We start from the raw sequence: 10,305 nt of genomic DNA on the forward strand, positions 1-10,305 counted from the left end.
GTAGTTCATTTCAAATTGCAGCTCATTTTGTGTGACTTGATACAGTTTGTAAAGTGTTGCGTTCTTTTTTTTTTTTTTTTTTTTGTTCTCCCCCTTCCCCTCCTCCTCCTCTTCCTCATGCAGGCGGGGCTGCTTGGCTGCGAAGCTGTCCTGTCCAGCATGGCCCTGATGCAGGCCAGTACAATGGCTGCTCCTCCTAAAAAAATGATGGCTCCGCTCGGCCATGCACCGCCTCAGAGAGACGGACCCGACAGTGCTCCCCAGAGCCACATGATCCTCCCTTCTGGAATGAGCTGCCCACCCCTGGTTAGGACTCGCATGGGAAATATGGGGGCTCGGGGGTGGGGGTTAATTGCTAGGCTTTCACAGTGTGAAGACTGCAAACTTTTTTGCTTTTATACAATTTTTGCATGTAATTAATTATTCTCGGATAAACCAGTTTTGTTGCGTAATTTAGATTTGTCATAAACAAAATCATATTAAAAAATGGCATGAATTATTAGAGACGCAGTTTATTTCTGACGGTAACTGAAAATACTGTATGATCAAGAGTAAAAGGTCGCTGCTGTTGCTTGGGTTTTTGGCCACGGTCAGAACCTCTGTTTACAGCGCTAAGAAGAGACCTTTGGGAAAATGGGGAAATAACTTTCTCTTGCTCCGTAGCTTATCAGGAAGGAAGGTGAATTCCAAGCTCCCCGCCTGCTGGATGAGAAGGACATGAGGACCAACGAAGACATGCAGCAGAAGAAAAAGAACAGGAAATCAGTGACGCCCTGTAAAGTGAGAGAACAAGAAGGAAGGGGAGGGAAGGTCAGTAGCCTGGATTGTTGAAATTGTTGGGAAAATTCTTGTGTTCTCATTTCATGAACGTGCGCTCGGCTCCCCGCGCGCGCACCGCGTTCAGCGTTCGACTTCGCTGATGTGTGGCTGCCTTGGATCATCCAAGGGTGCACATTTTTGTTTGTGTGGGGGTGGGGGGAGGAGCACAGGAAAGATGTGGAGGGGGTGGGTGGAGGTTCTCTGGAGAGGAAGGGGGGGAGGGGAGTGAAGTGGAGCACAATGACTGCAGTTGTGAGCATAACAGGGGGAGCAGTAACAGGAGGGCATTAAGGCCATCTGACATGACTGGGAGATTTTCTCATTTAAAATTGACGTTGTGCTTCGAGGAAAAAGCTCAATTTGACTGTTTCTGCAGTAATTTTAGTGCTTTGTGTGGAATAAACAATTTAACATGAATTTTGATTGTGTTAACGGTCACATTGAATAAAAGGGGCGTCTGATGTTCAGTTCACAAAGGAAAACTGATGTAAAGTTTCATTACACGCAGCAATAAAACATTTAATTTAGCTAATTTTGATGAGGACTTGCGGCTAATGAAAACCCCACTTTTCACACAATCAGAATATTATGCAAGACTTGTATAGAAGGATTTTTTTAGTTTTTTTAAACTGACATGTTAGTAGTATATAGGCAGGGGAAACCTGATTACATGTCAGGTATCCAGCAGACACCGACTTACCCTCAGCTTGAAGGGTAAGCAACTAAAGCTCGTTCCTACAGAAGCTGGATTTTCTGGGTGTTACATGAAACTGTTAATGAAAAGTTGAGTGGAAGGAGAACATGTCCTGATCCAGGACGTTAACTACAGCCGGTGAATTTCTTATATTGCGCCTGAACCAGACGTTAGAAGTGTTCCACATTTACTTTGGAAATTAAGGCCCCAGTTTCTGAAGGAAGAAAGGCCAAAAACCCCCCAGGAGAAGTATGGAGTTCATACAGTTCACTGCATGGGTTTCCATTTCTGTCAAATATATTTTCTTTTGTGTGTGGGGAAAGGGGCTTTTGCAATGATATTCTGAAGTACAGACTTTCAGGTTTTCAGTAGCTCTGTATCATAATCATTAAAATGAACAAACATGACTTATGTTAGTCGGCGTGTATAACACAATGTATACCATGAATGTAACATTTGAATTTCATTCCTGAAACAAATAAACTTCTCCACGATACTCTTTTTGTATCCAAATGCACCCGTCTGTTTGCATTAAAGTCTACTGCACATTGAGCATTTGTGCAACACTCTTCTTAAGCCTGTATTTAAAATGATTTTTTTTTGTCCATCTGCTTATTTCATAGGGCACAGGGGGAGATGAGAATGGTCCGGCCTCCAAAGTGCAGAAAAATTTTATTTGTGATCATTGTTACGGAGCATTTAGAAGTGGATATCACCTAAAGAGACATATCCTCATTCATACAGGTATGGTAGCTGCTTGCAGTAGCTCGACTTCTCTTTGAAGCCAGAACAGCTTTTACTGACTGAATATTTAAATCAAATGTTGAAAGAGGCCTTAAACGTTTAAGTTGGACTGAGTCTAGAAGTGTGCAGCAGTTGTGAGCTTTTTCCAGTGGCCTACTTAAAGCCTTGTTTGGTAACAGCTTTGCCTCACAGCTGACTGGTATCTGTGGGGGGACTTGAACTAAAACTGGTGCTCTTCGGTTTAGGGGAGAAGCCGTATGCTTGTGCCGTTTGTGACATGAGGTTTATTCAGCGTTACCACCTGGAGAGACACAGCCTCATTCACACGGGTATGCGTCCTTCAGCCGTGCCCATTTTTTACATAAATCTGACTACGCATGTAGTCTTTCACATAAATCAAGGGACAGATGCTGACGATTCATTTTTGTCTGTGGACAGTAACTTCCAACAAAGCCAGCCCCGAAATCTGTTTGCTCCAAATTGTAACATGCAGCCTTTTTATTTGTCCCCACAATCGGAAAACAAAAGAATAGAAGCCATTGTGGTCCTGTAGTCCAGAGTCCATTATTAAAAACTCTTTGCGTGAATTTCTTTGTTTTTAATAGTTTTGACTGTGTATTATATATTAGCTGGTGTAGTTATAGAAACGTGAAACTTGATGGAAGTTTTGGTCATTTTAACATTTATTTAAGGATTGGTGAACATTTTTTTTGAACAGGAAGATCTGGTGTAAGCAGAAGCTAATTTCAGCTTCTCACTCTATATTGATACTTGTTAGCCATTTAAATTGTCTTAAAATACAAACAGTGGAGATTAAACTTAAACTTGGCATTTTCTACTTGATCCAAGGCTTAGATGGTATCAGACCTTCAGTGAAATTACCGCTAATTTATCGTGTCATTGTATTTACACGTACATTTTTTTGACTACATTGTCTTGCATTATACTATTGCTTTTATTTAAAACAGAAAAGTAACAAGTATTTGTCCCAGAGATGGCTGATATGGAGAAAAGACATTATCATGGTTCTTTGTGGGATTAATTGCAAATGTGATTAAAAATTACGGTAAAAAGGGTCAAAAGATTAATCTTTTTGACAACATGTATATTATAAAAAAGACTACTGCATCCCAATAGTTACATTCAGTTGTGCAACTGTGCTGCTAAACAGTGAAATAATTGTTTTAAGTCATATTTTGAAACACAGGATTTAATGACGATCTCATGAAACTGGAAACACGACTACTAATCCCTTTAACAATAGTTTTTCTTTCACAAAATAATAATGAATTATGCAATATTTTCCAATCCCTAATTCCTACAAAAAAAAAACAAAAAACTATTATTGCAATTGTAATAATTTTATCTGAACTGTTTTTTTTATGGGGGTTTGCGACCATTATCACTGCTGTTCCATGCCGTATTACACGCGGTTGGATCTGTAAGTGTACAACTGCTTATGGTTGAGAATCCTTCTAGAAAATCACATTAATAGGTTAAGAGTACCTTGACTTAATTTTTTTACAATTTTGTTCTTAAAGTTGTTTGATGTTGAATACCAGCATAAGATGTAAAACTCTTGGAGAGCTGACTCTGCATCTTTGCCGTCTCTAAATACACGAGGAGTTTCAGTTAAAAATAACTTTGATTTCTGTTCTTATGTAGAGGTTTAATCGCCAACATGTTACAAAATTGACCATATTTACTCTTTAGTATGTTGTTGTTGTTGTTCTGGCTACAGTACCAAAAATATTCACCCCTCTGTGCTTTAACAAGTGAATTAGATTTGCAGTGAAGACTTTTTAACAGTGGACTTAATGATGGACTCTTACTTGTGGACCCTGGTGTGCAGATTTTAAGCTGTTAAAGCACAGGCAACACAAATCATGCAATACATAGCCCCTTCTTACTATGTATGTTCTTCGGTTTGTGTTGACAGCATCTGCATGGTGATCAAATACTGAATCCTTAATGTCTTATTGTGTACAATTAAAAAATTGCGGACATCAATTGGGGGAATGTTTACATAATAGCTATCAAACAGACTGGGTAAGTCAACCTTCTAAATAATTGTTTTAAGTAAATTATTGCTGCCAAGTTATTCACTGTAAGAAACTGAAGCTAACTAACCTTGGGCTAATCTACCAATCCACGTTGATGTAGCTGACATTTACTGTTTTTCTTTTTGCCAATACTGCATCTGTCTTTTCCCCATACACACGTTACAAATTTCTTATTTTTACTTTTTTTTTCTTCCTGAGTTATTCTCTACTTACCAGACTGACTAGCTAATGCTTGTATGCTCTGTGTGTGTGTAGGGGTGAAGCCGTTTGCTTGTTCCATGTGTGACATGAGGTTTTTCCAGCGTTACCACCTGGAGAGACACAGACTCACTCATACGGGTATGCGTTCTTTTACCGTACCCAGTTTTTGTTTAGCGTGATTGAGTGGACTCTAAAGTCAGTGGATTGATTCTTACGCAGGGAAAGGGAAGGTTGACTTTGATCGAAGAAAAAAAAAAAAACACACAGGGTGAAAGAAAAGCACAGGCTGTAGGATTTGATTTTGTGGAACAAACCATTTCAGGTTAGCTCTGGCCCTTTTTTTTAAATTAAGTATTAGAAATATCTGCTAATACTTATCATAAAATTACTTTGATATCCTGTGTAATAGTTATCCTAACTGTGTAAAGACTGACGAGCTCTTAAAGGGTTTCTGGAAATATATTTACATTTTTTCCCCCCTCATTTTTTACTTTTGTTTTTTGGATGGGCTTTCTTCCACACACTGACAATTTGTAAATATACACAAATACAAACAATAGTTGGAACTATCAGACAGTATAACAGGCATAAATAGATGTTAATGATTGCATCAAAAACAATTCACTTTTACTGTTGCTCACATTTTCTTTTTTTTCAAATTATTTTTTGACATTCTTGTATGTTTTATGTTGGTCATATGAAAGTAAATGTCCTGTATTTTAGAAATACCCATTGTTGGCCACAGTGTGAAAGCACAAGGCACTGATGAGCTGATCACAGGTGGACTTGGTGTAAAATAAAACCTAAAACCCATAAGACAGGAAATTTATTTTTTCTCAATCCCTTCCTTCAGATTTTGAGAGGTTCCACTATGAACATTAATTGTACGTAAAATAACAATTTCATGACTTAAATGGTTTTCAATTGTTTTTTTTTGTTGCTTTTTTTATGAAACATGCAGCCATACCAATGAATAAAAGACATAATTGCTTAATTACTTATTAGAGCTCAAGATCTTGGGTGACATTTACATTTACATGGGTGAGAAGTTTGTTCTGACTAGGTCTAGGGTCCAGTGATGCAAATTTAGAGAGGCCTAAATTAACTTTCTCCAAGAAAGTTAAAATCTGAGGAAGACCGACCTCACTACAACATAATTGGGAAAACTCATTGTAATATTTTTGCAGTTTTAATTTTGATGGACTTCAAATCCATTTTTTGACTTGTTTTCCCCCTTCTGTCTCATAGAAATGTAGCTTTTACCACCTCAGAGCCTCTATGCATTAAAACATCCCTAAATTTTGTTTTGTGACGTACTCCATTTCATTTGAAAGTTGATCACCTCAATACCTGCTAATAATTTTGCCAAACTTCTTTTAAACTAACATAAAAAGTGAATGAAGGAATAAACTGGTTGTTATGAATTCCCCGTAATCCCAAAGTAACGGCGTAGCTAATTTGTTGATAATCTGTGTATGTAGGGGTGAAGCCGTACGCTTGCTCCATGTGCGACATGAGGTTCTTCCAACGTTACCATCTGGCAAGACACACCCTCACACACACCGGTATGCGTCTGCTCACTCTAGAAGTTTCCACCGAAGGCAGAGATTTAGCAGATTTCAAATGGCAAGACAGACTAGTGTTCAGACACTTGTGGATGTATCCAGACATGTAGCAGATCGGCTAAGTTCAAGCTTAGCATTTTTCTATTAACTGTATGAATACTTTATGAAACAGCTGTGCGTGTGTGAACACTGCCTATATTCTGTTCAATTGTTAAGATCATCCCTGCCATTTTTCTTTTGTTGTTCAAGTGAAATAACCTTCACCACACACACCCACATGAAAAATGACACATGGTGTAAATGTATAACTGGGGAAAAAAAAACCTCACTTAGGAAATAGTTGATGGTCAAATGTTCAAGGTTTCTTTTGAATATTTACATACTTTTGTATGTGTAGGGGTGAAGCCATACGCTTGCTCTGTGTGTGATATGAGATTTTTCCAACGCCACCACTTGGCACGACACAGCCTCACTCACACGGGTATGGTTTCACCCTTCTTTCCTTCATCGGTGCCCAAATACCCAAATTTACTAGTCATGTGTAACATGAAATATTTATTAGCATTAGAGCGTCTTAGCTGTTAACATGTGTATGAAGTGTGTAGCCGCTAAATCCTGACTTGAAAATATTACTGACTGGATTGAAAACAGCCCTTTCACTGTAAGCAGGTTATAGAATAATCAAAGTCCGTGTTTCATGAATGTTGACAGATTAGAAAATGTTAGTTGGATGTGTATTTTGTTTCAGTTCTGGTCCTCCTTGGCATGTCTGGATACATAAAATACAGATGCACCTCAGTAAATTATAATACAATTGAAAAGATCATTTTATTTGAGTAAATGTAACCCACAAGTATAGATTTATCACACACGGAATATTTAACAGGTCTTCATTTGGATAATTATGGTTTTTAGCTAATGGAAAACCTACAATTCTGTTTCTCAGAAAATTTGGATTATTTATAAAACCAACTCGAAAAAATGGCTTTTGTTACAGAAACTCTAACTTGATCTGAAATAGGGATACACAAATTATTTAAAGAAATTAGGTGGATATCGGATAGTAATATTGCTGCTATTGGCCAATAACTGATATTTACAGATATGAATTATGTTCTATAAATTTCTCTAACCTTTTGACGCCCTAAAGAAACAACCACCATCCTGCACCGCATCACTATTACTGCCACATTCCCAAACAAATACCACATGGTCAACCCAATTCCAAAACGCAAACAAGATGGAAATAAACATTTGTTGTAAAAGTTACTGACTTATTATCAATAAGCTTTACTTATTAACTCCATATTTAGATGTTAAAAAATGACTACAATCTGCCGATGTTGATGCAGAGATATCCAGCCCAGAAACTCCTGGATGGGTTCTGCTTCCCAATCCTTACAAGGTTGCTGTTATTTATTTTTTCCATCACTATGCTTGGAGACGGTTTCTAAACAGCGACCATCCTTAGCAGTGACATGCTGTGGTTTGACCTTCATGTGGACAGTGTCAACGACTGTCTGGTGGACAAACGTCAACTCCACAGTCCCATGCGTATGTAGGCCATAAGGTGGGATAAATATAACATTTCTACAATAGGCTGATTTTCTGAGAAAGTGAATTTTTGGTTTTTATTAGCTGTAAACCATAATTACACCTGTGCAATGTGTGTGTGTGTGCGTCAGTTTCAATATTTGAATCGAATTATTGAAAGAAATCTACTTTTTTTCCAATGATATTCATATTTACTGAGGAGTAGCTGTAAGTAAGTGTGTCCTGTTGAGTTCATTTTGTCGTTTTTACAAGAAAAACTTTGCTTTGTGTGTGCAGGGGTGAAGCCATATGCTTGCTCCATGTGTGACATGAGATTTTTCCAGAGATACCACCTGGCAAGACACACTCTCACTCACACGGGTAGAAGTTTTACTTAACCCTCTTTCTTGACAGTGCTAGGGGTTTCTAGACATTTTGTGTCAATGGTATGGGTCATTCTTTTGTCAGCACTAAATAAATATATACCTTTTTTTTTTTTGTCTATCTGAATCATTAAACCTAAGTTGCGAACACAGTTTGTTCTGTATTGTTTATATTTGATGTTACGTCTTTATGTCTGCACAGAAATAGCTGGGTGTAAAGGTTAATGAGCATTTGTAACGAAAAATAGATATTAGTATATGTAAAAATCATGCAGCTGTGCCCTCGTTTGACTAGATTTTCTTGTCTCTAAAATCTGGTACTGTATACATTTAGGGGTGAAGCCATACGCTTGCTCCATGTGTGACATGAGGTTCTTCCAGCGTTACCATTTGGCAAGACACACCCTCACTCATACCGGTATGATTAATTAATTTTTCACTGTGAAAGTTTTCCCATTTAAAAATAAAAAAAAAACTTTTAAAAATTACATTCATAATCCCTTCTCCATACTTTAATTATACGACTGTCGATAAATCTTTAGGCTTTGTTGGAAAACTGTCCACTGCAGAAGTGATTCTGTCAATTACCTTGACTTTTGATACTGTAATGGTACTTTTGCATGCACATTGCTGACTATTGCTTGTTTTCAATGAGAGAAACATTACACTATAAGGTGCATTAAGTGCAGTTATGAAGCTGATCAATAACAAACATTCTCTGAAGATTTGGTGAAATTATTATAAAGCTTCAGCATGAAATTAAAACAAAACTGCTTAAAGCTATGAACAGCTTTATATCCATGTATTAAGCTAAACTGCACTGCTCTTTTAACCTATGTTAGTGTAATGTCTCTAACTGTTAAAGCATGATGGAATAAATGATAATAAATTCATGTAGATGGTTTTTCATGTCTTGATGTTGAATACCTCTAATTTTGTTGTGTTTTAGGGGTGAAGCCATATGCTTGTACCATGTGTGACATGAGATTTATTCAACGCTACCAGCTGGAGAGACACAGCCTCACCCATACAGGTATGTGCTCATTTACTCGTATTTGCCTCCATCCAATCGCTTCCTGGCTTTGGTCGTGCACGCAGTACGCATTAATGGTTGAATGGCTGCTTCAAACTCGAGTTTGTAATGCTTGCTTATAACTATCCTGGCAGTTGCTGATTTAGTCTTGGAGCATCTTTACAAATCGTTGGTGTGTTAGAACATTTTCCCTGTTCTTTGTTTATGAAATGACATGACAACCAGGAAGAACGTGGAAATCAGGCTTTTTAGCCGTCATTGCATTACTGCAGCCCTGGAATATCTTGGTGCATGCTTCCTGACTGATGATTTTTTAATGCAATTTTATTATAACTCAGAGATGTTTGCCAGAGATCTTCAGAAAGCAAACTTAATAAAATATTTAATCAATGTTTTAAAACTCAAGATCAAATTTGCCTAACATTGTTGCGCAATGAAAGCTAAATTGGTGCCTGCAAATCAGAGATTCATGCAGTTGTAACTTTAGTCTGATTGAGAGATGTAAATTTAGCATATCCTGCAGTCGCACACACAAAAGGAAGCACTTTGTGAGGCCATATCGAACTGGAACTGCGCTCAGAATGGGCACTAATTTTTGGTTAACGCTTTGGTTTCCTGGGCAAAGAAAAAAAACCCCAGCAAATTAGCTGAATTTTGTCATTTTGTCATTTCACATTCAAAGTTATGGTCAGGAAACAATCATCTACTTTCATGCATACATAACTATGTTTGTAAATATGTCTCATGTTGATATTGTTTTGTAAGTTGGATTTTACAAAGATTTTAAATGACAGAATGAAGTCGACTTTCAGAAGTTAAACTTTTATTTTCTAATTTTCTGAAAGCACAACAGATGCTCTAATGTTGAAAACAGTTGTTTGCCAACTGCCTAAAATTGTCTCCTGCTATCAGCGTGATTTAGTTTGACAAATCTAATCAGGAAATCCTTTTTGGGTTTGTTGGAACCATGATCGCAATTAGGATTTATTTGGCATTTCGTGAGTTGGAACGATCCCCTCTGGAGATTCAGGCCCCAGTCGCTTGTCTGGTCACTTATAAACACCTCCCGAAAACCCCCAAACTTATTTATTTTTTATTTTATTTTATTTTATTTTTGGTTTTAAAAAATTTTAACGGCAAAAATTTAGGGGGGGTTAAAAAGATTGGGAAATTTTTTTTTTTTTTTTTGGTTTTAAAAAATTTTAACGGCAAAAATTTAGGGGGGGTTAAAAAGATTGGGAAATTTTTTTTTTTTTTTTTATCGATTTGG

At 37.3% G+C, this 10,305-nt stretch overlaps 2 protein-coding genes across 45 annotated transcripts in view; one reads left to right on the top strand and one right to left on the bottom strand.

Moving 5' to 3' along the window:
* znf740a (zinc finger protein 740a) overlaps positions 1–10,305 on the top strand; it is a 57,525-nt gene that overhangs the window by 2,527 nt on the left and 44,693 nt on the right. For 27 of the 44 annotated variants that reach the window (XM_016678599.1, XM_016678613.1, XM_016678604.1 and 24 more), the window contains 10 exons: positions 124–306; positions 664–810; positions 2,137–2,257; positions 2,503–2,586; positions 4,576–4,659; positions 6,003–6,086; positions 6,484–6,567; positions 7,917–8,000; positions 8,337–8,420; positions 8,952–9,035. In XM_016678599.1, coding sequence (XP_016534085.1) covers positions 124–306; positions 664–810; positions 2,137–2,257; positions 2,503–2,586; positions 4,576–4,659; positions 6,003–6,086; positions 6,484–6,567; positions 7,917–8,000; positions 8,337–8,420; positions 8,952–9,035 — 1,039 coding nt within the window. The remainder of the gene's footprint in view (positions 1–123; positions 307–663; positions 811–2,136; positions 2,258–2,502; positions 2,587–4,575; positions 4,660–6,002; positions 6,087–6,483; positions 6,568–7,916; positions 8,001–8,336; positions 8,421–8,951; positions 9,036–10,305) is intronic. The other 17 variants (XM_016678602.1, XM_016678600.1, XM_016678603.1 and 14 more) reach the window with 17 other exon arrangements.
* Positions 9,635–10,305, bottom strand: part of LOC103147669 (LIM domain and actin-binding protein 1-like) — a 19,211-nt gene continuing 18,540 nt past the window's right edge. The window contains exon 11 of the mRNA XM_016678576.1: positions 9,635–9,650. Coding sequence (XP_016534062.1) covers positions 9,635–9,650 — 16 coding nt within the window. The remainder of the gene's footprint in view (positions 9,651–10,305) is intronic.

Source organism: Poecilia formosa, unplaced genomic scaffold, assembly GCF_000485575.1.
Source record: "Poecilia formosa unplaced genomic scaffold, Poecilia_formosa-5.1.2 Scaffold186, whole genome shotgun sequence".
NCBI lineage: Eukaryota > Metazoa > Chordata > Actinopteri > Cyprinodontiformes > Poeciliidae > Poecilia > Poecilia formosa.